Source organism: Vitis riparia, chromosome 14 (genome assembly GCF_004353265.1).
Source record: "Vitis riparia cultivar Riparia Gloire de Montpellier isolate 1030 chromosome 14, EGFV_Vit.rip_1.0, whole genome shotgun sequence".
NCBI classification, from domain to species: Eukaryota; Viridiplantae; Streptophyta; class Magnoliopsida; order Vitales; family Vitaceae; genus Vitis; species Vitis riparia.
The window spans coordinates 14,878,724-14,905,832 of NC_048444.1; the positions used below are offsets into that span (position 1 = coordinate 14,878,724).

At 39.8% G+C, this 27,109-nt stretch overlaps 1 protein-coding gene across 7 annotated transcripts in view; it reads right to left on the reverse strand.

The window, feature by feature from the left end:
• Positions 1-27,109, reverse strand: part of LOC117930049 (kinesin light chain 3-like) — a 123,674-nt gene that overhangs the window by 47,113 nt on the left and 49,452 nt on the right. For all 7 annotated transcript variants that reach the window (XR_004653835.1, XR_004653836.1, XM_034850494.1 and 4 more), the window contains exons 7-8: positions 11,643-11,654; positions 4,175-4,240 (exon numbers count right to left, since the gene is read on the reverse strand). Coding sequence is in view for 5 of the 7 variants with exons in the window: in XM_034850494.1 (XP_034706385.1) it covers positions 4,175-4,240; positions 11,643-11,654 (78 nt within the window). In the remaining 2 variants the exon portion in view is untranslated. The remainder of the gene's footprint in view (positions 1-4,174; positions 4,241-11,642; positions 11,655-27,109) is intronic.

The window sequence follows — 27,109 nt, forward strand, 5'->3', positions numbered from 1 at the left end:
TAAAGAATTGTGAAAAGCCAATTCCACACCCTCCTTTAACTTGCTCTCCTTGAAGGCAAGCCCCATTAATTTTAATCCTAGCTAAAAAAATTTCTTTCTTCTATGAGCATTAGCCATTTTATGGAAGAACTTAGTGTGAGAACCATGGAGAAAGCTAAGGATTACTAATTTGGGAAGGTGAACAAGAGGCTGACAGAGAACTTCCTCCCATTTAAATATGTTCATATGATGTACATATAGCATAACTTACAACAAAGAAACAAATCATTACATGGATACACAGAAGAGGTTCATGAATTGGTGGATAGAAATGAAATTTTTGAATGAAGATCTAGTAGCATGGTTTGTTAGAGTTCTAAAACAAATCATTCGAAAGTTTAAGCTTGTACCAATTTTGGACCATTTCAAATGCTTTCCAAAGGACTTTGATTGTTGAAAGTAAAAAATAAGAAATAATAAAAAAATGTTTTAGAAGAAACACAACCATTGTGAGGGCTAGAAATGTTTCCAGGTGAGATAACTTTAATATGGTGTCATCATGGGCCATTTAGTGTTCAATGTAATACACAAGATATTGGGTAAATGATCTAATGTTGAACTTGGAGAGGATCCATTGTTGGAGTTGGGAAGAAGTTCTAGATTTCTAACATATTTAGAACAACAACTCAGAATCCCAAGAATGTTAGCTTTGGCTATTTTAAATGTGGTGAGGAAGGAGATAGGTCTATGAGACTCTTAGAAAGCATCTGTTAGAAATTGGGGTAAGGGAAGACAAATTTTGAAAGAGAACCACTCTATGGTGAGGCTTTGGGAAGGCCTATGACCCCTCAAAGCATGGATCAACTCCCCTACCATATTTAACTCCCAATCATTAAAGTCCCTCAAAAAAATTAGATTCCAACCTCCTTGACCAGAATTTTGGTCCCACATTTCCTCCACCGTTGCATTCCTATGAACAACCATGACAAAGAGGTGGGGGAAACAATGGGACAGCACTGTACCAGTACACCAAATATCTGTCCAGAATATGATTTTGGAGCCCTTTCTAGCTAAGAACGCCATATTATCCCAACACCAAGCAGATTCTTTCAAGATCTCCTTCCAAACCCCTACTCCAACCGCCCCATTGGCCTTCTTTGTCCTCCATCCAAGACCCTCTTGCCCATACTTCGTCATGATTACTTGTTTCCAAAGGCTGTCTTTTTCGCAAGCATACCTCCATATCCACTTACTTAGCAAGGCTTTGTTCAACAGGGCTAGCTTCCTTAGGCTTAGCCCCCCCTTATTCTTATTCGTACAAACCACCTCCCATTTAACTAGATGGGTTTTCCTTTCCAAGTTCCCCCCCACAGGAAGTCCCTTTGCACTTTCTCTAGCTTTCTAGCAACAAACTTGGGCATCCGGAAAAGAGACATTTGATAGATTGGCATGCTAGCCAAAGTGCATTTTATGAGGGTAATTCTCCCTCCTTTGGAGATATATTGGCGTTTCCAAAGCGCAAGTCTCCTCCTCACTCTCTCTTCCACCCCATCCTACACAGAGGTAGCCCTATTGGGAGCCCCTAAGGGCAGCCCCAAGTATTGAGAGGGCAAGGATCCCACTGCATCCTAACTCCACTGCCAACTCTTCAACCTCATCCACCTCACCAACTAGGATGATTTCACTTTTGGCCAAATTGATCCTTAGACCCGAAGCAGCTTCAAACTAGAAAAGGATCTAACTTAAATGAGTTAGATGCTCTTTGCTAGCCTCACAGAACACAATTGTATCATTAGCAAAGAATAAATGGGAGATATTCATAGGGGATCTTCTACCACCCCGAATGCTACATCTTGATAGGAATCCCCCCTCAATAGCTCTCCTAATGAGAACATCCAGCACTTCCATTCCCATCACAAAGAGGTAAGGAGATAGAGGATCTCCTTGCTTAAGCCCCTTAAAACTTGGGAAAAAGCCAGCTGGAACCCCATTAACCAAAATTGAAAATTTGGCTAACGATAAGCAACTCCACATCCACCCGAACCACTTTGACCTAAAGCCCATTTTTTGCAAAACCTTCAACAAAAAAGGCCAATTAATGTTGTCATAGGCTTTCTCTATATCCAATTCGCAAATGAGCCCCTTCTCTTTTCTTTTTTGCCACGAGTCTATCACCTCATTTGCAATTAAGGAAGCATCAAGAATTTGTCTTCCCATCACAAAGGCATTTTGGGCAGGGGAGACCACCTTTCCAACCACTTTCTTGAGTCTATTAGCTAGAACTTTAGCCAACAATTTATAGAGCCCCCCAAAAGGCTAATAGGTCTAAAGTCTCCCAGGTTCTCAGCCCCACCTTTCTTAGGAATCAGGACCAGTAATCCCAATGAATTGTAGTTACAAATTATAAAAAATCAAAGTACCAAATAGTTTAGTTAGTAAACACAAGCTTTGAATTTTGTGAAATTTTATTTCATTTAAAAAAATTTACCAAACAAAAAAAAGCAATGTTTAAAAAAGAAAATATCAATAATTAAGGTTGAGAAGCTTTTTGTTTACAAATTTCGTGGAGTTTGCCTTCAGTATAAAAACCTTCCTAATCCTTAAGTAGTTCACAGCACATTAGTAGTGCCTTATGACCAAGTTTTTTATGAAGACACTATTTTTTTATTTAAAAAATAGAATTGAATAGAACACTAACTCCCTTATTGTTAACAATTAAATAAAGATAGAACTAAGAAAAATTGACAATCTTCTTAAAAATATCCATGTTATTATTATATGAAATACCAATTACAATGTTAATTGCAACATACAACTTAAAGTGGAATCAAAACCAAGGGGAACCCACCATTAAAAAACTAGCCAACAAAATATTTAGAAAATTATTAAAAATAAATAAATCTATTAAGAAAAAGTTATAATAGATGAATTTGATATAAACTAATGAGAGGTTGAAAAAATGAAAGAAAGTGGGAAAATAGTTTCATAAAATCCCCCTAAGCCAGACCATCAAAATGAAGAAGATTAGCTAAGAACTATGATTTTCCATAGTATATGTACAATTGGTGGAAAGGTGTGTAAACCATAAAATAATCATCATAGCAGGATTAGTGAAAACATGTTGTCTCAGGAAGTCGCAGACAAGCTCAAGTACAAACTGAGCATACAAGGTTATACTCGTTATCATGGTTCTAGAAGGGTAAAGAGGTAACATTCACTCAATGTTATCTTGTTTCAATTTCGATTGCCATAATATACCATGAAAAAATAAGTGCAATATTATGGCATGGACACATGCCATACATCATTTGGTCAATCATGGCAATATGATAGAGAAATCGACCATGGAAGGACCTCTTTTTACACAAATAATATGAAAATAATTTTGAGACCTATGTGACAGAAGTCTAGTTCAATCGTAATCTAAGGTGGGGATATCAATTTTCTTTCCAAGGCCAAGTTTGTTTTGGGACCCTAAGGTTTGAAAATTTTATACCATAGTGGCTAAAGAAAGATCACAACCCCTTCTTCCAAGGGGCATAGAGACATTGATGAGAGACAAAGTAGAGGTGTTCCCTACTGATCTCCCTGAGGTTTCCTCCAACAAGGTATATTCAGCACTGCATTGGCTTTACTTTGGCATTTACTTTACCTAATAAGGTGGCTTATAGATTGAGCCCTAAGGAGCATAAGTGTTGAACTGCTAAGTTATCGAGTTAATGGAGAAAGCATTGATTAAAGAAAGCATGAATTTGTGCACTCTAACAGACCCATTTGCACCAGAAAAGCATTCTAAAAGTCCAAATGTAACCAAAAGAAAAAAAGGCAAAATAAAAAAGGAAAAAAGGAAAAAAAAAGAAAAAAGAAAAAAAAAAGTATAATAGATAAAGGAAGACACCATATCTATCTATATATATAAGCTCCTAATAAATTATATGTGGTCATTGGGTGAATATTTTTACACAAGTGCAGGGTACATTTCTAGCTAGTGGCTTAAAACAGTACGATGTGAGCCTTTATGTGGGTGTTAGCTATTAGTGAGGTATGAGACTTTACTTATCCTTGCCTCTAGGCTGTGCCTCGAGGCTGTCTTATTGAGCATAGTCAAAGGCCACCTTCAATGTGGAAGATTCAATACCACAGTAAATATAACAGAAGGATGTATTACAAATAAAAGATTTAGCAGAGATGATACCATTCCAAGATGATACATTGTATCTGCATAGTCTGTATGGCCATCTCCCAGAACACGCCTCTTTATCTGCATGATCACAAGGTGATACAGAGATTAGAAATTCGTATTTGAATCAAATATAACAAAAAAACCATAGGGAGTATAAGGATCAGAATTTGAGGTTTAAAGTTTATTTGTGCTAAAACTAGGGAAAAGAAACTATCATCTCAGTCAGAAACAGAAATAAAATAATAATAACAATAAGTAATACTATGTTCCATTGGTTGTCACACAATGAAGGTTGAAAAGTTTGAAGTGGAGAAAAAGTCTTTCCAGGTAAAGTTTGAAGGTTCCAATGGGGGAACTTGGATTTCAATAACAGAAAGGAGCCGAGGGTTTGTTGTCTCAGGAGGATTTGGAAATGAGGAGTTGGAATGGTTGACAGAGCATTTGAAGAAAGCTATGGAGTTGGAGGCTTCCAGGGGATTTATATGAAAGATTAGGGGCAAGACTAGGACTCACTTGATGGAGATTTGTTTCAATAGTAGAGGGCGTTTCATGAAAATTACAGAAATTGTTACAAAAAGGAAACCATCAATCCTTGTCGTTCTCAAGGGTGTTAAAGGCAATGGGTGGGAAACCCTTAGGAAGGCGATTTTTTCAGTGCAAGATTATCCTGATCAAGCTAGAAGAGTTTCAAAGGAGACGTTTGAAGATGCTCAGGCAAGTAAGGGCATTTACAGAGGATATCGGTCATATGCAGAAGTGGTTGCAGAGGATGGACCTAGGAATGGAGCTCTGTTGTCAGTTGGAAAATGGCCTAGAGCTATAATTTGTGAATGCAAAGAAAAAGCTCAAGATTGGGCTCACGTAGGAAAAGCTATTGCGATGATGATGGGTACAAAAGGAATGGTGTCTGTAACCCCTATTTCCGCTTTCAAGGGGTGTTTCTTTGTGGATTTTGCAAGGAGTGCTGAATGGTTCCAAGAGCAGGGAAGATTATTAGTGAGAGGAAGGTCTATTCTCCTGAGGAGATTGTCACCAAGAGAAAATATGGTTGTTGTTAGAAAATTCAGAAGGGGTTGGTTAGAACTAAAAGGTCTTTCTTTTCACTTGTGGGATGAAGATTAGTTGAAATTCATTATCAAGAAGTAAGGGAGGGTAACGAAGGTGGCACGGGAATCTTTGAAGCTTGTAGACTTGTCAAAGGTGAAGTTGTGGGTGGAGATGCTTCCAAATGTCGTTCTACCAGCGCTGCTAGAGGTGGAAGATGAGGCCTGGACATTCACAGTCGCAGTTACAGTCACCGGAGAAGATGAAGAAGACGACATTTTCAGGTCTGAGTCAATCCATAGCAAGGACGAGTTGTTGAAAGCGGGAGGTTGCATCTCTCAGTGGTCAAAGAATGCAGAGGGGCTACGCGGTAGCACTAGGGATAATGAGTGCTACAATAGGAGGCTTCTTCCTTGGTCACATTATCGATTTTCAAGTTCAAACTTGGAGTCCAAAAGGGAGAATGGCTGGGGAGGGAGTCTTTTGGGCCCAGCGGAAGGAAACATTAATGGGCCCACTATGCCTGAGACCTTGTTTAAAGCCCAGCCTGTTAGGACCTAGAGTGGGACGAAAAATCGTGGGCTTCCTGCTGGTCCAATTGTTATTCAAGCCCACGAGACTATAGCGTTGTCGTCTTCAACGTTCTAGTGCGCAGGATCTTCTGCAAAGGTGGTCCCGCTATTTGCATGCTCTCAAGGTCCAATCAAAGTTAAGGCCGGCGGGGACGAGACTTTCTCTGAAAAGGATGGTCGGGCCTTTGAGAGAAAGGCCCAGTCTCTTCCCAACCCTAGCCCACCTTTAGCCGCAATCGTGGGCTGTAATTTAAAAGGCCCATCGTGGTTGGGCCAAAGAATAGGAGGAACGAAGACCTCTGTTAAGACGGGTTTGTTTCGAAGGGAAGAAGATGTTGCAGTGAGAAAGGGGAAAGCTTCTGAGGTTCAGACGAGAGGCTCCGAGCAGAAGGAAGAAAAGGTCGTTTCAAAGCAGTTGTGGACTACCCTTTTTCCTCCAAGTTTCGATCGCCAACAAGGACTTCAGAGTCACAGCGAGCCTCTTTTCCTCGAGAAGACATCGTCAGTTAGCAAAGTTTGTCTATTGGAAGAGGATTTCAGGACAAGATCTCAGTTGGAACGAGGATTCAGAGCGAGTCCTCTCTTTCACTGTCAATCGTCAAGGAATTGAAAGCGGAGTTCGGGGGAAGGGACCTTGTCGTTAAGAGGCGAAGCGGCTTTGCGCAATCCCCACTTTGAAGAAGACAAAGAAGGTTTTTTAAGCCGAGTGGGGTCCGATCTTCGTGGTTCATCAATCAAGGATTCACCTCCTAGTCCAAAAATCAGAGGTAAAGGGCTCAGCTTTGAGGGGATTTGTGAAATGCCGGGAGTGCAAAACTTGGAGGTATGCCTGTATTCACCTTCTCAGCCACCCGAGTCTTCTTCTATCCCTTCTTGTGGTTTGGCACTTCCTTTGCCAAGTCCCTCCGATCCAGATCTTCCTAGTTCAGTCTCTCTTTCTCGGTCTCCTATGGGAAACCGAGTAATTTCTGAAATTTTTTCTAAAAAAGATGTTTTTGGCACTTTTTATCAAAAATATGTTGGCATTCTTGTCCATGATGAGGAGGAGACCCAGTTTGCTTTATCAAACCAAATGTCCGAGAGTTTTAACCCCAGTAAGTCTAAACCCAGCTTGCCTAAGGAGGTTTCCAACCTGGTTACAGGTAGCCAGGGTGATACTGTGGTCTTTCCATCGGGCGAGTTCCAAATAGATGGCCTGTCCCTCGGGAAAATGGCTAAAGTGCGTGAGGTTTTAAGTTCTCTGGATATTAAGGTTTATTCTAGGAGAAAGAACTGATGGTCCACAGCTATTTGAGACCTGTTGGAACTAGTTTGGTGGTTTAGGGTCTGTGAGTTTCTCCATGAAAATTATTAGTTGGAATACTAGGGGCTTGGGATCAAGGAATAAAAAAAGGGTGGTTAAAGATTTTCTAAGGTCAGAGAATCCGGATGTTGTGATGATTCAGGAAACAAAAAAGGTGAAGTGTGACAGAAGGTTTGTGGGTAGTGTTTGGACGGTAAGAAATAAGGAATGGGTTGCTCTTCTGGCGTGCGGGACTTCAGGTGGGATTTTGATTATTTGGGACTCTAAAAAACTGCGTAGTGAGGCGGTGGTAATAGGATCCTTCTCGGTCTCAGTCAAGTTTGCTTTGGATGGATGCGGACCTCTTTGGATATCCGCAGTTTTGGCCTAAATAGCCCATCACTTAGAAAGGATTTTTGGGTGGAGCTTTTAGACATTTTTGGCATATCTTTTTCGTTATGGTGTGTGGGCGGTGATTTTAATGTCATAAGGAGAAGTTCAGAAAAATTAGGTGGTTCTAGTTTAACTTCAAGCATGAAGGACTTTGATAGTTTTATAAGAGAATGTGAATTGCTTGATCCACCTTTACGGAACACATCATTCACTTGGTCAAACATGCAAGAGTCTCCCGAGTGTAAGAGATTGGATCATTTTCTTTACTCAAATGAGTGGGGGCATCTCTTTCCCCAAGGCCTTCAAGAAACTCCTCCTAGAAGGACATCGGATCATTGGCCAATTGTTTTGGATACCAACCCGTTCAAGTGGGGCCCAACACCTTTTAGGTTTGAGAATATGTGGTTGCAACATCCTAGTTTCAAGGAGAACTTTAGAAATTGGCGGAGAGGTCTTCAAGGAAATGGGTGGGAAGGTCACAAGTTCATGAGGAGATTATAATTTGTTAAAGCCAATTTGAAAGAGTGGAATAAGGTTTCTTTTGGAGAGTTAAATGAAAGGAAAAAAAGCATCCTCAATGATTTAGCCAACTTTGATGCCATTGAGCAAGTAGGAGGTCTCACTTCTGATCTTTTAGTTCAAAGAGCCTTAAGAAAATGGGAGCTAGAGGAATTAATTTTGAGGGAAGAAATTCATTGGAGACAAAAAGCTAGGGTGAAATGGGTTAAGGAAGGGGATTGTAACTCAAAGTTTTTTTCATAAAGTGGCTAATGCTAGGCGAAATAGGAAATTTATCAAGGTGTTGGAGAATGAAAGTGGCTTAATGTTGAATAATGCTGAGAGTATCACAGAGGAGATTTTACTTTACTTTGAAAAGCTCTACGCGAGTCCTATTGGAGAGTCTTGAAGTGTTGAAGGTTTAGATTGGTCCCCTATATTGGAAGAGAGTGTGTCTAGGTTGGACCCCCCTTTCACTAAAGAAGAGATTTCTAAGGCAATTTTTCAGTTGGATAAGGATAAGGCACCGAGGCCTGATGACTTTACCATTGCAGTATTTCAAGATTGTTTTTTTTTTTTATATATAAGTAAAAGGATATGCATTAATAGAGAGACGGAACGCCACAAAGCATACAGGGAGTATACAAGGTGGTTAGGGGCTCAAAAAACAAAGACAAAAAGAATCACCTCCCCTTAAGTGGATGCTACCCACTCCAGGAAGCCTATAAGGAAGAAAGCCTTCTCACCTAAATACAATTTGGCCCAACTCCACAAATTACAGACCAAAAAATTCTTTAACTTCTGAATATTTAACACACTCCCCCTAAAGGCTAATCTATTACTCTCCTTCCACACCGTCCCAAAAATACACAACGGAATGGCGTCCCAAATCTTTTTCCTTTTCTTCCCCACAAACGAGCCCCTCCAGCTAGATAAGACCTCCTTTACAGTTTCTGGAAAGACCAATTTAACATCTACTAACCCAAGGACAATATCCCACAAAGCTCTAACCATTGTACAATGTATAAGGATGTGATTTACATTTTCTTCTTCACACCCACACAAAAAACAATAATTCGGAAGTTGCACCCCTTTTCTTTGAAGTCTATCCAAAGTAAGCACCTTTCCCCACATCGCCTTTCAAGATTGTTGGCATGTGATCAAGGAAGATTTAGTGAGAGTGTTTGCAGAGTTTCACAGAAGCGGGATTATCAATCAAAGCACTAATGCCTCCTTCATAGTTCTATTACCCAAAAAAAGTTTGATAGAGAAAATCTCAGACTTTAGACCCATTAGCTTGATCACTAGCCTCTACAAGATAATAACCAAAGTGCTTTCAAGGCGTCTAAGAGGGGTACTACATGAAACCATCCATTCTACTGAAGGCACTTTTGTTCAAGGGAGACAAATATTGGATGAGATTCTCATAGCCAATGAGATAGTGGATGAGAAAAGACGATCAGGGAAGGAAGGAGTCGTCTTCAAAATTGACTTTGAAAAGGCTTACGATCATGTGAGTTGAGATTTTTTGGATCACGTGTTGGAGAAGAAGGGGTTTAGTCCTACTTGGAGGAAATGGATGAGTGGTTGTTTGTCCTCGGTATCTTATGCAATCTTGGTGAATGGAAATGCTAAAGGATGGGTTAAGCCATCTAGAGGCTTAAGACAAGGCGACCATTTATCCCCTTTTTTGTTTACTTTAGTCGTAGATGTACTGAGCAGGATGCTATTGAGAGCAAAAGAAAGAAATTTGTTGGAGGGTTTCAAGGTGGGTAGAAACAGAACTAGGGTGTCCCATTTGCAATTCGCAGATGATACCATTTTCTTTTCTAACACTAGGGAGGAAGAACTGCAGACTCTCGAAAGTCTTTTGCTAGTGTTTGGGCATATTTCTGGGCTCAAGGTCAACCTTGACAAGAGTGATATTTATGGCATCAATCTTGATCAGAATCATCTTTCTAGGTTAGCTGAGTTGCTTGATTGCAAGGCTTCTGGTTGGCCTATACTCTATCTGGGTCTTCATTTGGGAGGGAATCCAAAGGCTTGTGGCTTTTGGGATCCAATGATTGAGAGAATCTCAAGAAGATTAGATGGGTGGCAAAAAGCTTATTTATCTTTTGGAGGAAGGATAACTCTTATCCAATCTTGCCTCACCCACATGCCTTGTTACTTCATCTCCTTGTTTAAGATACCCGCTTCAGTGGCTGCAAAAATTGAGAGGTTGCAAAGGGATTTTTTATGGTCGGGGATTGGGAAAGGTAAAAGAGATCATTTAGTTAGTTGGGATGTAGTGTGTAATCCGAACGCAAAACAGGGATTAGGATTTGGGAAGATTTCTCTAAGGAATCTCGCTCTCTTAGGAAAATGGTTGTGGAGGTACCCTAGAGAAGGTTCAGCTCTATGGCATCAGGTCATCTTAAGCATTTATGGATCACACTCTAATGGTTGGGATGCTAACACTTTAGTCAGATGGTCACATTGTTGTCCTTGGAAGGCTATTGCATAAGTCTTTTAGGAGTTTTCCATGTTTACTCGGTTTGTGGTAGGAAATGGGGAAAGAATTCGATTTTAGGAAGATTTGTGGTGGGGGGACCAATCTTTGGGATCCCAATATCCAAGACTATTTAGAGTAGTCTTGGATAAAAATATTCCTATTTCTTCGATTCTCGATTCTACTCGTCCTTTCTCTTGGAACTTTAATTTTCGCCGTAACCTTTCAGATTATGAGATAGAAGATTTACAAGGCCTCATGTGGTCACGTGATGGTTTGCATCTATCACCTTCAGTTTCAGATGCCAGATCCTAACCTTTATCTTCTTCAGGGATTTTTTCAATCAAATCTTTCGTTCTAGCCTTATCCCAATCTTCTGGTTCTCCTCCGGTTTTTCCTTCTAAGTTCGTTTGGAATTCTCAAGTCTCTTTCAAAGTGAAGTCCTTTGTCTGGTTAGTGACACACAAGAAGGTAAATATTAATGACATGCTACAATTGAGAAGACCCTACAAAGCTTTTAGTCCTGATATTTGTATTTTGTGCATGAAGCATGGGGAATCAGCAGATCATCTTTTCCTACATTGCTCTTTGACAATGGGGTTGTGGCACAGATTATTTCAGTTAGCCAAGATGGATTGGGTCCCCTCGAAGAGCATCTTTGACATGATGTCCATCAAATTTAATGGTTTTGGTTCATCTAAGAAGGAGATAGTTTTGTGGCAAGCTATGAGCATCGCTTTAATTTGGGTTGTGTGACAGGAAAGAAACGCGAGGATTTTTTAGGATAAAGCAAGAAATTCAGAGTATCTTGGGACTCTATTTTTTTTCCTTGCTTCTCTTTGGGCTTTCTGTTCCAAGGTTTTTAAGGGGACTCCCCTTAATGTGTTATAACTTGACTGGTTAGCGATGTGTAATTCCTAAGGATTGGTCTAGTCTAGAGTGTTAGCTTGTTTTACTGTGTACTTTCTTGTTTTTGTATTCTTGTAGTTTAGTTTTCTTTGGTGGGAGGATTTCTCATCCTTCTCTTGTACTTCTTTTTTCTTTCAATATATCTCTTTGTCGTTTCCTATAAAAAAAATAAATAAATAAATAAGTAATACTTTGCTTCACTGGGAATGAATTTTCATCTTTTTTCAATAAAACATATATATTTGAAATAAAAATAAAAATAAAACAGCAGAGGTAGCATTGCAGACATACCTTTAAAGCACGCTGTCCAAGGAATTGTTGAGCAGAGAAACAATAATGTCAGAATACAATCAGTACATAAACTATCAAAGCCGTAAAAGGACTAAAATCTCTTAAAACAAAGACTAAAATTTATCCTTAACCAAGAGCATGAGGTCATAAAGCAATCAACTGAAAAACTGTATCCAAAATCATTCCTAGGCATAGTTGAAATCTTTAAAATAAACCAATGTGGATGAATATGAGAAAGGCAGAGAGGATGAACAAAAACTGAAACTGCCAATAGCACAACGATTATATATTATCACAACAAACAAAATGGGAGGAATGCAGCAAGTAAAGAAAGTATTTGTAAGCATAGCAACAATGCTAGAAAGGAGAGAATGCTGATGTACATGAGAAAGCCTGAAAGGATACAAGAAAATTGGAAAAGTACACAGGTCGCAATGCTTCCATATATTATCAGAATAAACAAGAAGGAAGGAATGCAATGAGTCATGAAACAGTTCATCCTATAACGTACCTGCTAGTCTGAGTAGGCAAAAATATAGCTATTTCATGAATCCCCCAACAATCTATGTTAAAATAAAGTAGGAATGTTCAAAGGATAATGCATAAAAACAACATAACCTCAAACCAGAACAACTTAAAGCCTTACATAAACCACTTGGGTTCACCTAAACAAATCATTTTCACCATTCTACACAATAAGAATCATAGCAAACTCTATCTTAAGTCATAATGTTGCTTCTTCAAACTTCAACCTTCCCTACTTGTAGCCTTCGTCTTGCTCTTGCAATGCCTTCAACTTGAACAAAGTCAGCATCTTTTCAGCATGGTTAATAATCTTAATTATAAGTGAACAAATAATCTGAACCTACCAGTCCCATCTTATCCTTAATGGTGCTACCTCAAGCTTTTCATAAATACATCCAAAATCCTTTCATGCATTACAATCATTCATGATCCATTTCAATTACCTAATTTTATGGAATAATTGCTCTTGACCACTATTCTACACAAAGCATGCCCAGCCTAATATCACCAAAAATTTTTGCCTTTCATTGATAATTAATTATAGTCACACAAAACTAGTTATGCACAATGTACTTCATCCATACATCTCTAATTATATAGGAAACATCCATCTCAATATTGTTGGAGCTGGTAATGTGTTGCCTTCAATTGATCATTAAAAGAAGTGTACCTGAAAAAACAAAGTCAATCCTGAAGTGGTTCCCTAAGATAGATCCTTCAATGTGCAAGTTTTTCACAAAAGAATAATCCCATTTATAATAAGTGAGTCATAGTAGTTAAATACCTTCTTCTTGATAAGCATTGATGGACGATAAAAGATGTTTACATCTCACATTTCTGGTTATTGATATGGCATTGGCTTTCTTGCACTTTGTTTCATTTTGCCACTTAAGTGTTTGCGTTGAATAATGTGCATGAGGACGTTTTAGGAGAAGATTTATTGCCTCTAGGGTTTCTTCTATCATCTATTTGCTTTCCTTTCCCATTGAAAGGGCTCTCAATGCTCATGGAGGCTATGGAAGAGAAGCATTGCCAAGATACTGAGCTTGTTTTGTCAACCTCCAAACCTACTCCTAGTGGTTTGGATGATGCTTCTACTAAAAGGGGTTAGAATCAAAGCAACCAAACAAAAAATTATTCCTCGACCAAGACCACGACGAGGATATCACTCACTTCAAGCACACATCCTCCATTCCCCTTTATGTGGGGATCAAATTTCCTCTTTTAGGAGTGTCTTGACACGAGCAAAGTGTTCTAACACAAGCTCTCCCAATTCAAATTAGGTGTTTTTCACTCAACATTTTTTAGCAAATCTCAAATTGCCTCTGCCTACTCTAGTCTAAGAGTTCCTCCAATTTATTGGTGTCCCTACTACTATCATCATCAGTGTTGAAAAGGTTCTATGGACTCTCCATTAGCCTTTGAGAGGTCCTTTTATACATTTATTCAAGTTATCGCCCCTAGGTATTTTATTTATTTATTTGTTACCTAAGGAGCAAATGCAGATCCTTTCGAATAGTTACATGTGTTTAGATGCAATCTGAACTGGCAAAAGAGCCACATTATGATAAGCAAACAATGGGAATGTTTGCCTACAGAGACCAAGTAACACCCATTGGTCCCACAACATTTGGCTCAACTAAACAAAAGATCTTTTGGGAGAATAGTTCACTGCATCGAGTCGGTCTCAACAACCTTATTAGCTATTCAAGACCCATATGAAGGAGAGGGATTATACTCAACGATTGACTGTGGAGAATCTACAGGATGAGCTTAATAACCCTTACCCTTGCATCAGTCATAGGATCCCTAAATCTTAAAGTTGAGCTTGTTTTGATTAATTTACCCAAATCTTCTAAATCTAAACAGGTTGAGAAGAAGGGGAATAACATAAAAGGGAAGATTATGAACACAAGCAAGCGGAGGAGACTTTAAGGAAGCCTCAGTGCAAAGAAAAGAGAAGCTTGGACATGAATTAGAGCAATGAGAGCCATAATGCAAAGCCAAAGGTTGGTAAGGAAGAAAAAAAGGGGATGAGCTTTTCTACTGACTTCACCATAGATCTCAAGGGTGATATTGGTTCAAAAAGCATCTGTTGACATGCTAGTGAGAACTCGACTCGTGCCTCTCCTCCCATTTCAACCCCCCCTTCTCCCACCCGCATAATGCTTCCTCCTTGACCTCCTTTCCTAGTGGAGCAAGGCATGCCGCAAACTATTTCCATGACAGTTGAGTGTCACAGACTTAAGTATTCCCCAAGCACCCATGCGGCACTTGGACAACTTAAGCCACTTAAGTTGCTAAGTCAACCTTCCCCACATATTTAGCTTGCTATGCTAAACTCGCTCGGAAGCTTAAGACCAACAAAGGAAGCAACACTTAAAGAGTTTTGGAATAATGAAACTTGTATTACACAAGAACACATTACAAGACTTAGAAGGCTCTCAAGTGCTTGGTGCCTTGGCTAAATGGGGTCATCCTGTTTATAGGCACAAAGGGAACAATCTAGAACCACTAAAGCCCTCCATACATCTAGAATTCTCTAGAGAATGCTACATACAAGCCTAAACAAGCTATGTACAAGTGGTCTACCAAGAGTTCTTGAGAAAAGAATTCTCCACATTACTCCACTTTTCCCATTCATTTGTGTATGTCTCCAAGAGTTTCTAAAAGCTTCTTGATCCCTTATAAAAGCTTACATAAGAGATCATTTGAGCAGGTTGTGACACTCTCTCCCACCAATTCTATAGACGTCCTCATCGCTTCTTTTGATTGGAATCTCACTATCTACTTTTGGAACTACCATAAAGCATCTGCAGGCTCCCAGTTAGCCTTGCTTTGTGTAGGAGGCACACCTCGTCTCCTGACTAGGTTTGCAAGGATGTACTCAACTTCCCTATCGTACGAAGTTACAACAACTGTTAATGCCCTCTTTGATACCTAACAACTCGGATCATCCTTGTCTTGATGATATGGCTTCAAGTAGCTAGCATGGAAGATAGGAAGGATCTTTAGCTTGGGAGGTAACTCTACCTTGTAGGACACTTCACCAACTCTCTCAAGTATAGGAAAGGGATCTTCATATCTCCTCACAAGGCCTTTATGCATTGGCCTTAAAGACTTGAACTGTTAAGGAAGTAGCTTGACAAGCACTAAGTCTCTCACCTGATACTCAGAGTGATGCCAATTCTTGTCAGCCCACTTTTTCATTCTCTAAGTGGCTTTACCCAAGTTGAGCAGGTGATGTTGCAGCTTCAGCATAAACCTGTTCTGGTTCAACCTTATTCCAATTCCATCTTGCAGCTTCATCAAATTTGACACCCCTACTTACTATGATTTTTTCTGTCAAGGGTTGATAAATTCTATAACCCTTAGTGAGACTGCTATATCCAACAAAGACTCCATATTCAGCCTTTTGATCCAGCTTCTCCCTCTTTGCATCTGGAACATGAGTAAAACACAAACAACCAAAAATTTTCAAGTTATGAATAGAAGGTTTAAAACTATAACAGGCTTCAAAAGGTGTTTTTCTCTTTAAAACCTTGGTTGGTAACCTATTTAGCATAAATACAACAGTATTAACAGCCTCAGCTCAAAATATTTTTGGCATTTCCTTTTCAAATAACAGACATCTAGCCATCTCCATAATTGTCCTGTTTTTCCTCTCATTAACTCCATTTTGCTGAGGAGTATAGGTTGCAGCAAGCTGATGTCCAATCCCTGCAGCTTCACAAAACTTAACAAATTTGTCAACCGTATATTCAGTCCCATTATCAGACCTAATCACCTTAATTCTACAGCCACTTTGATTTTCAATCCATGTTTTTAACTTCCAAAACACACTAGCAACCTCAGACTTCTGTTTGAGAAAATAAACCCAACATATTCTGCTAAAGTCATCAATAAAAACCATAAAATACCTATTACCACTTAAGGATGCAGTCCTCATGGGTCCACAAACATCAGTATGGATCAATTGAAGCTTCTCAACTGCTCTCCATGCCTTATTAATAGGAAATGGCAATCTGGCTTGCTTTCCAAGCTGACAAACTCCACATACTGCTGCTCCTCCTCCATTTTAAGTCATTCCTTGCACAAGATCCTTTTTCTGCATGTAATCCAATGCAGAATAGTGAAAATGCCCCATCCTCTTGTGCCATAACTTAGCCTAGTAGTCCAAAGTACATGAATATGCACTAGACTCATCCTTGTTCCAATTTTAGACTGAAACTTTTGCTATTCATTTTGACAGAAAACACTACACCATTTGAGTCAGCAATCACACACATTTTATTCTTAAACACAACAGAATAACCTTTCTCAAGTAATTGTCCCACACTCAACAAATTTTGATCAATCTTTGGAACAAGTAATACATCATAAATTAGCTTTATACCTGCGAAGCCTTTTATTGCAACAGTCCCTTTACCTTTCACCTCAATATACTGCCCATTGCCAATTCTGACTCTTGACACCTCTGACTTGTTTACTTCGTTGAAAAGGGATTCATCAAAAGACATGTGGTTTGTGCATCCACTGTCTATAAGCCAGTCATCAATTGAACTGCTACTAGAAAAACAAGATGCAACAAAAAGTTGCTCTTCCTAGTGTTGATCCACTGCTTGCACTTGGTGTCCTTGTTGCTGTTTTTTTTTTACACACCCTCTCCATATGCCCCAACTGTTTGCATGCTCTGCACTGAATGTCAGGTCTAAACCAGCAATATTTCTGCAAATGAGAGGCTTTCTTACAATAAGGACATGGAGGGTGCTTGCCCTTGTTGCCTCCATTGTTGTTGTTTTCCCCCTTCTTGTTGTTCTTCTTACTCCACTGTTTCTTTCCTTCATTGCCTCCTTGAGCTTGATCAACCTCTTTCACTTGAAATGCTTCCTCAATTGTCTCCTCCTTTCTGTAAGCTCTCTTTTGCTCTTTAGCTTGTAGTGCATTGATGAGTTCTTCCAATGTTATTATTGACAGATCCCTGGACTCTTCAAGTGAAGAGATTTTGGATTCAAATCTCTCAAGCAAGGTCACCAAAATCTTCTCTACTACCCTTGTGCCAGAGAATTCTTCCCCTAGCATCCTAATCTTGTTGGCTAGCATCAGCAACCTGTCCATATAATCCTTCACTGCTTTTGTCTCCTTCATTTTCTGCAATTCAAATTCCCTTCTCAGGTTCAGGACCATGCATGCATTTGCTTTGTCCTGATGTTTCCCTGATAGTCTTCTTTCAAAAGATCCCATGTCTGTTTTGTTGTTTCACAGGTCATGATCTTTGTAAAAATAGTCTCTGAAACTGCAGAGTGGATGCAAGTCTTGGCCTTATGTCTCCTCTTTCTTTCCTCTTTATTGTTCCTGATCTGCACCAATGTTGGATCTTTAGGATCTGTTTCCACCAAGTCCCACAAGTCACATGCTTGCAGGTATGACTCCATTTTCACAGCCCATATTTGGTAATTTTCACCTGTGAAAACTGGAGGTGCAGACTAAAAACCATTTCTTGCCATATCGGGTTTCAAGAGGAAGGATGGGTTTTGATTTGCTGTGGTTTATATCTCACTGGATACACTCACACACTTCACAGGTCCCTTCAGAAAAAAGGGCTCTGATACCACTTTGTAGGTTTTTTGAGTAAGAATAGAAAATACAGAAAATTTGGGGCTGAAAATTGCACACATTTCATTGCTACAAAATTTGAATTTATACAGGAAAAGAAACAAACAAAGCCAAAAAAATTTGTCTACATATCTTCAACAGATTTCTAATAGCATTACTAAGTCAAATATGAATTCAAAAAAATTCAAACTAAACTAAAAACTGTTCCTCTATCTTGCAGAATATTCTCAACAGAATACCAGCTCTGTTTGTTTATTTTAGCTTAAATCTTGCAGCAAATAGGGCACTTGTCATCTGTGAAAAGAGAGAAAAGGAAGAATCCCTAATTTTTGTTATTAAAAAACTGTTAATAATACACATTAGACTTGGGTATATATATACATGTTAGTGGGACCCACAATACAATAAGGAAAGAAATGGAAAAGTAAATAACTGAAATAACTGTACACTATCTAACACTCCCCCTCAAGCTGGAGCATATATGTTATATGCACCAAGCTTGTTACAAATGTATTTAATTCTAGGACCTCTGAGAGATTTAGTAAAAATATCTGCTAGTTGATCATTTCAATTAACAAAACTAGTCGCCACACATCCTGATTCGATCTTCTCTCTAATGAAGTGATAGTCAACTTCAATGTGTTTGGTCCTTTCATGGAAGACTGGATTGGATGCAATATGCAAAACGGCTTGGTTGTCACAGATGAGATTCATCTGTTCATCCTTTTCAAATCTCAACTCCCGAAAAAAATGTTTCAACCATATGAGTTCACATGCTACCAGAGCCATAGCTCAATACTCGGCTTCAACACTAGATCTGACCAATACATCTTGTTTCTTACTCTTCCAGGATATTAGGTTACTTCTAATAAAAACACAATACCCGGAAGTGGAACGTTTATCTGTGGGTGAGCCAGCCCAATCTGCATCTGTGTAACCCACAACCTGAGTATGACCTCTGTTCTCGTACAACACGCCTTGGCCTGGTGTGCTTTTGATATATCAAAGAATGCAGATTACAGCATCCCAATGGCTCTCACATAGTGACTGTAGGAATTGACTAACAACACTTACAGGAAAAGAAATGTCTGGACGAGTAATGGTGAGGTAGTTCAGTTTACCTATAAGTCGCCGATATCTCCCAGGATCTCCTAAAGGCTCCCCCTGACCTGGTATAAGTTTGACATTTGGATCTATAAGAGTGTCTACCGGTTTACAGTCTAACATACCGGTTTCTTCCAAGATGTTTAAAGCATACTTCCTTAGGGAAAGAACCACACCGGAACCGAATTGAGCTATCTCAATCCCTAAGAAATACTTGAGTTTCCCTAAGTCTTTAGTCTGAAAGTGGGTGAAAAGGTGTTGCTTTAGTTTCTGAATACCATTCTGATCATTGCCTGTAATGACGATGTCGTCCACATAAACTACCAGATAAATACATTGCCCCGAAGAGTTATGATGATAGAAAACCAAATGGTCTGCTATACTGCGGAACATGCCAAACTCTTGAACAACAGAACTAAAACGGTTAAACCATGCTCGAGGAGATTGTTTCAAGCCATATAGAGAACGGCGTAACCTGCACACTAAACCAGACTCCCCTTGAGCAACAAAACCAGGTGGTTGCTCCATATAAACTTCCTCAGTAAGATCCCCATGAAGGAAAGCATTTTTAATATCTAACTGATAAAGAGGCCAAGAACGCATAGCAGCCATGGAGAGCAATAAACGAACAGAAGCTATCTTGGCAACAAGAGAGAAAATGTCACCATAATCAGAACCATAAACCTGAGTATAGCTTTTAGCAACTAAGCGGGCCTTAAGGCGATCAACCTGACCATCAGGGCCAACCTTAACTGTGTAGACCCAACGACAACCAACTGTAGATTTACCAGAGGGTAAAACAAGAAGATTCCAAGTGTCATTGGAGTGTAAAGCAACCATTTCAACTACCATTGCCTGTCGCCAGCCTGGATGGGAAAGAGCCTCAGGGGTGCTCTTGGGAAGAGAAACAGAAGATATAGCAGAAACAAATGCAGAATAGGGTAAAGATAATCGATGGTAACTCAAAAAATTGTAAATGGGATGAGGATTAAGAGTAGATCGATTACCTTTCCAAAGAGCAATGGGTAAGTCAGCAGAAGGAGGCAGAGCCGAGGCAGAAGAAGCCAAAGGGATAGGAAGTGAGTCAGCAGGTACCTCGGCCAAAGAAGGAGGAACAACAACACGATGAAGGTGATGATAAACCTGAAGTAGGCGAGAAGGCACTGCATCAAGTGGGGAGATAATGGGAAGGGGTAAGACTACAGAAACAGGAAAAGACTCAGAGGTGGAGAAGAATGGTGAGTCCTCAAAGAAAGTGACATCAGCGGAGAGAAAGTAGCGATGAGTCTCAGAGGAATAACAATGATAACCCTTTTGAAGTCGGGAATATCCCAAGAAGATGCATTTTCTGGCTTTGGCAGAAAGTTGGTCCTGTCCAGAAGTGAGAATATGAACAAAGCAAGTACAACAAAAAACACGAGGAAGTAAATAAAGTGGTTGGTCAGGGAAAAGAAGAGAATGAGGAATCTGATTGTGTAACACAAATGAGGGCATACGATTATTCAAATAACATTATGTAAGAACAGCGTCCCCCCAAAAACGAAAAGAAACATTACTATGGAGAAGGAGAGTACGAACTGTCTCAACAAGATGTCAATTCTTACGTTCAGCTACCCCATTTTGTTGAGAAGTATGAGCACAAGAAGACTGATGAAGGATCCCATGTTGGGACATAAATAAAGTAACTGGTGCAGAAAAATATTCCCTAGCATTGTCACTACGTAACACACGAATAGAAATATTGAACTGGGTTTGGATTTCAGTATAAAATTTCTGGAAAATAGAGAATAACTTAGCTCGATTTTTCATTAAAAATAACCAAGTACATCAAAAATAGTCATCAATGAAAGTGACAAAATACTGAAACCCTAAACTAGACGCGATCCAACAAGGACTCCAAACATTAGTGTGGACAAGTTCAAAATGAGACTTTGCCCGATTATTCAAACGCTTTGGGAACGAGACACGAGTATGTTTCCCAAGCTGACAGGACTCACACGCAAGCGACGACAAAGATGAAAAACGAGGGACCATTTTCTGGAACTTGGATAGACTAGGGTAGCCCAGGCGACTGTGGATGAGGAGGGGAGCATCAGTGGAAATGCAAACTGCAGGAGTTGAAAGCGAGGTGAGGTGATAGAGGCCTTGAGACTCACATCCTATGTCAATCGTCTTTCCCGTACTTCAGTTCTGCAAGGTCATAAATTTATCAGAAAAAGTGATAGAGCTGTTAAGAGTACGAGTGATTTTGCTGATGGAGATAAGATTAAAGGAACACTCAAGAGTACAAAGGAAAGAAATGAGAGGTAGAGAAGGGAGAGGATGTGCCAAACCAATGCCTTTAGCCACAGTTTGAGAACCATTAGCTAAGGTAACTGTAGGTAAGGCAGAGGTAGTAGTAATAGAAGAGAAAAGATCTTTATTACCAGATATGTGATCAATAGCGCTAGAATCTAGAATCCAAGGTCCAAGAGAAGATGTGTGGGTAAGACAAGCAGAAGCATTACCAGTCTGGGCAACAGAAGCTAACTTGGTGGCCTGATAGCGGAGATAGTCATCATACTCACTGTTAGTGAGGGAAATACCTTGAGATGTGGAGGAACTCGAAGGTTGAGACGGCTAAGGATCAAATGACTGGGCCACGTGGGTAGTGCGGGGAGGCCGCCCATGTAACTGATAACACCGATCACGAGTGTGGCCAAGCTTATTGCAATAGGTGCAATGAGGACGTTGACCTCTACCTCGGTTACCACTGCGTCCTCCTCGAGAGTTAGTTTGAGAAACTAACACAGAAGAATCTGAAGTGTTATCAGATAACAAAGTCTAAGTGGAGAAGATACGGAGGAGGAGAGCAAATACATCATCCAAGGATGGAATGGAGGAACTGCCAAGAATCTGATCGTGGACGGTCTCAAGACCTAGACGGAGGCCAATAAGCGTAAGAACCATGAGGAACTTGTCAATCTGTGTTCGTTGATCCCCAACATCAGTAGTAAGAGGCATCACGGTCAAGAATTCCTCCTTAAGAGAGGCAATCTGGCCAATATAAGTAGATAAATCCATGTCTTGTTGTCTGACATTGACAATAGAAGAAGCCACCTTATAAAGACGTTGGATATCATTCGTGTATAGCCCTTTCGCCTGATTCCAAAATTTAAAACATGTTTTGTAGACCCGAAGATGAAGCAGAATTTTTGGATCAACGAATTGCCATAACACACTACATAACTGTGCATCTATCTTCCTTCATTGTACTCTGTCAACCTTAGGGATATCCGTGTCAAAATATTATGTGAATGGCCGAATACCTTAGCCTTGAGTTTTGTATATTATATATAGACTTTACAAAAATGCTATACATGGAAAGCAAATAAAAGTAAATAAATCCCCGCATGATTCTAGCCCTATACATGTAAACTATAATCTGTCAAATAATATATGCTAACTGTACAGAATAATAAATGGAGAAATAAGGAAACAATTGTGGGCTAAAATGAGGAAAGAATTGTGGGCTAAAATAAGGAAATAAGTGTGGACAGCAAAGCTGTCCTTTGACAGCACCCCTCAAATTGATGCAGGTTGATCAACAAGCATCAATTTGCTACTTAGCAAGCAATATCGATGATGAGGTAGAGCCTTGGTGAAGATATCAGCAATTTATAAGTCAGTGGAAATATGTGGAAGAGTGATAACACGAACTTCAAAGGCTGCACGAATAGAGTGATAGTCCACTTCAATATGCTTTGTGCGCTCATGATAGACAGGATTGGCCGTGATCTGAATAACACTTGTATTATTGGCATGTAGAGGTGTAGGATCGGTCTCAGAAAAAATCTAACTCCGCAAGCAAAGCTCGAAGCCAAATGATTTTAGAATAAGCAAGAGACATCGCCCGGTACTCAGATTCCATAGATGACTTAGAGATTCTGTCTTGCTTCTTACTTTTCACAAACATCTTAAACTAAAACTCCCAACGATGATAGTTTTTTTTTTTTGCCATTGAAACAAACAATAGAATATTCTCCAAACATTACGAAGACAGAAATAGCCTAGGAAACAAAAAAAACATCGTCAAAGAGCCTAAATCTGATAACAAACCTCCAAATAATCGAAGATCTCCAAGAGCCTAGAAGCGAAGAAACCCAAAGAAAACTCCAAGATCACACCACAGATGTGTTGTCACAACCACAAAAAAAAAAAAAAAAAAAAAAAAAAAAAAAAAAAAACCCCAAAAGCTGGGCTAGAGTCCGAGAGCCGCTAGGGCTAAATCCGAGAGCCGCTAGGGCTAAATCCGAGAGCCCCTAGGGCTAAATTTGAGAGCCGCTAGGGCTAAATCCGAGAGCCCCTAGGGCTAAATCCGAGAGCCGCTAGGGCTAAATCCCAGAGCCGCTAGGGCTAGATTCGAGAGCCGCTAGGGCTAGATCCGAGAGCCCCTAGGGCTAGATCCGAGAGCCCCTAGGGCTAGATCCGAGAGCCGCTAGGGCTAGATCCGAGAGCCCCTAGGGCTAAATCATAGAGCCCCTAGGGCTAAATCCGAGAAAACCCAAAGAAAAACTAGAAAGCGTTTAAACTCTAGGTTCAAAACACAAGCTCTGATACCATGTCAAAATATTATGTGAATGGCCGAATACCTTAGCCTTGAGTTTTGTATATTATATATAGACTTTACAAAAATGCTATACATGGAAAGCAAATAAAAGTAAATAAATCCCCGCATGATTCTAGCCCTATACATGTAAACTATAATCTGTCAAATAATATATGCTAACTGTACAGAATAATAAATGGAGAAATAAGGAAACAATTGTGGGCTAAAATGAGGAAAGAATTGTGGGCTAAAATAAGGAAATAAGTGTGGACAGCAAAGCTGTCCTTTGACAATCCGCCTCCTGCGTAACAAGGTGATCCTCATAACCTTGACCCATAAACCAAAGCTCCACAGAGGCAGACTAGGACAAATAATTTTCACTGCCAACCAATTTCCCCGAAGTAATCATAGGAGATCCAGATATAACAGAGGAAAAAATGGAACTTTTAGTAGTCATATCTACTTATCTGGAGAACGAAATATGTTTGGATCGAAGAGAGCCCTAATACGGCTTCAGATCGCGGCTAAAAGAAGAAAAACCGAGGATCCACGACTGTGAGAGACCAAATAGTAAAGAAAAACAAATGAGGCACTACTGAAAGGGTAGAAGAACACTTCCTAAGACACGTGCAGGGCCCGGGGTGGAGAGGAAGTCACCGGAGGTCACCGGAAAGGCTGTTTAGAGGGCCTGCGGAGACAAAAAAACCCCAAAAAATGCACTTGCAGGGCTTGGATGGCACAAGCACAAATGGAGAGTGGCTAGACGGAGTTAGGCGAGGTTGGAGGTGGAAGCGTGTGGCCGGAAAGTGCTCCACGCGCACTCACGCGCGGGCGCGTGAGGTTCAGGCCGCCGGAGAAGAAACGCGCGTTGCCGGCGCGTGACTGAGAATCTCCCTCCGGTACTTTGACAAAACTTGAAGATCTCCTCCTTGCACACCTGATGGTATGGTTGGTGTCGGAAAAGGACTTGGCCGGAAAAGTCGTCGAAAAAGTCGTCAGCAGTGAGGGTTTTCTGACGGTGATACGGTTGACCGGAAAGCTTTAGGAGATGGGAAAGGCGACCGGAATGAAACATGGTCACTGAAAGGTTTCCCAAAATTGATTCACGGATAAACAGGAAATAATTAGGTTTTTTTTTCTCCTAAGGCTCTGATACCATGTGAAAAGAGAGAAAATGGAGAATCTCTAATTTTTGTTATTAAAAAACTGTTAATAATACACATTGGACTTGGGTCTATATATACATGTTAGTGGGACCCACAATACAATAAAGAAAGAAAAGGAAAAGTAAATAACTGAAATAACTGTACACTATCTAACAAAACCTTATTCCATTCTTTTAATTTTGATTTGACATATTGCAATCTTTTCATGAATTTATGACCTTCCCATCCTTCATCCTAAAACTCTTTACATCACAGATCAAATCTTTCCTTCAACACTAGGTGTAGCATATATTTTCAAACTAAAAAAGAGTTGGACCTCACTTAAAATGATTGGTATTTAAGGGAATGGAGGCATTGAGGGAAATTTTGCTCCCACTCATTTGAAAATAAAAATCTATTTGATCCCTTACAAACAAGGGATTCTTGCAAATTTTGGACCAGGTGAAGAAAGCGCTCCTAAGAGGAAGGCCAACTAACTTACTTGCTCTAATGAAATCATTAAAGTCTCTCATGCTAGGGGTAAATCAAGAACAATCTGCCAGTTGGAAATTCTGGCAGATTGTGTTGACTATTTTTCCAGCCCATATGAGTTGTAATAATTGTATAGTTGTACATAGAATCTCCTAGGATTTTTTCCTTTCTTAGCATTCTTCACTTATCTTATTTATCTTTGATAGCATGATTGTAGGCATTATTTCCAAGGCTATTTTTTATACAATTATTCTGTATATATTCATATGTAATCCTATACAAAAAAGGGAGCAGAAAGCATTTCAAAAAAGGGTTCTAGATCTGAATGAAAACATGGTATCAGAGCTAGAATTTTCTTTGCCTAATCACCAGCATTCCAATGTCCCATGCCTTGATTGCCAGGAGGAATTTTTTCAGATCATGTCCCATTAGTTTCTGACCTTCTGTTAGAAACGTTGCTTCATATTAGGCCTTCATTGCCCCTATTTTTTTGACCTCATATCCCTTCTTTCCCTCATAATGTCAAACACTTCAGAAGTTGGTTCTTCAATATCGAGCGAAACCACAATCCAACAATCAACACCACTTGCTGAATTCCAGAATATAGTAGGATCATTCAAACTCAATGGGGGAAATTATTTAGAGTGGTCACAATTGGTAAAGACTTATATTAAGGGCAAAGGGAAGTTAAACCATCTCATTGGACCTGTTGTGAGTAAGGATGATCCAAGGTTTGTCATGTGGGATGAAGAAGACTCTCAAATTATGTCATGGCTTTGGAACTCTATGCAATCGGAGATAAGTCGTACATGCATGTTTCTTTCAACAGCCAAGGAAATTTGGGATCCGTGTGTCATACCTATTCTAAGGTAAGGGATGCAGCCCAAATGTATGAACTAAAGACAAGGATTCACAACACCAAACAAGGTAATCTTTCCGTAACTGAGTACTACAATGTTATTAAAAGTCTTTGGCTTGAACTTGATCAATATCAGAATTTAAGAATGAAGTGCAGCATAGATGCAACAATGCATCAAGTGTTCATTGAACGAGAGAGGGCGTATGATTTCTTGGCGGGTTTGAATGTGGAATTGGATCGAATACGAGTCCAAATTTTTGGGAAAGAGCCACTGCCATCTTTAAACAAAGCCTTTGCAATAGTTAGAGGAGAAGAAGGAAGGAGAAATATAATGTTAGAAAAGGGAAACACAATGGACAGATCTGTTTTAGCCATCTCAAAACCAAGTGGAAATGAAGGAAGTGTTGCGGCTAATGCTGCAAACTCTGGTAGAAATGAAGGGAAGAAAACAAGTGAGAAAGACTCCTTATGGTGCAGCTATTGCAAGAAAAATAGGCACACAAGGGAGACATGCTGGAAGCTCCATGGCAAGCCCCTAAATTTCTTCAAGGGGAATGGGGGTAAAGGGGTTAATTCTGGCTATAAATCACAAGCCAATCTTGCTGAAATTGGAGGAAAACAACAGGAAGAAAACTTTGGCCAAGAAATGGAGCTCAGCAAGGAGGAAATTGACAAACTTAAAAGATTCATTTCCAAGCTAGAAAAACCTGAGGGGCATAATCATTTTGCTCAGACAGGTAAGTATTCTTTCTCTTTGAGTGCCTCTAAAATTCAGTTTTCCAGCCCTTGGATCATTGATTCAGGGGCTTCAGACCATATGGCCAATTCTTCAAAAGCCTTTTTTAATTACATTCCTTGCCCGGGAAATCAAAAGATCAAAATTGCTGATGGTGCCTTAGTGACTGTGGCTGGTCAAGGAGATGTCTTCTTAACATCTTCTCTGACATTAAGCAATGTCTTACATGTTCCAAAACTATTAGTAAATTTGTTGTCTATTCCTCAAATTACTAAGGACCTAAATTGCTCAGTCAACTTTACACAATCTGAATGTTCTTTTCAGGACCTTCTTACTGGGAAAGTGACTGGGCATGCTAGAGAAGAAGGGGGACTGTTTCTCCTTGAAGCTGAAAGTGGCACA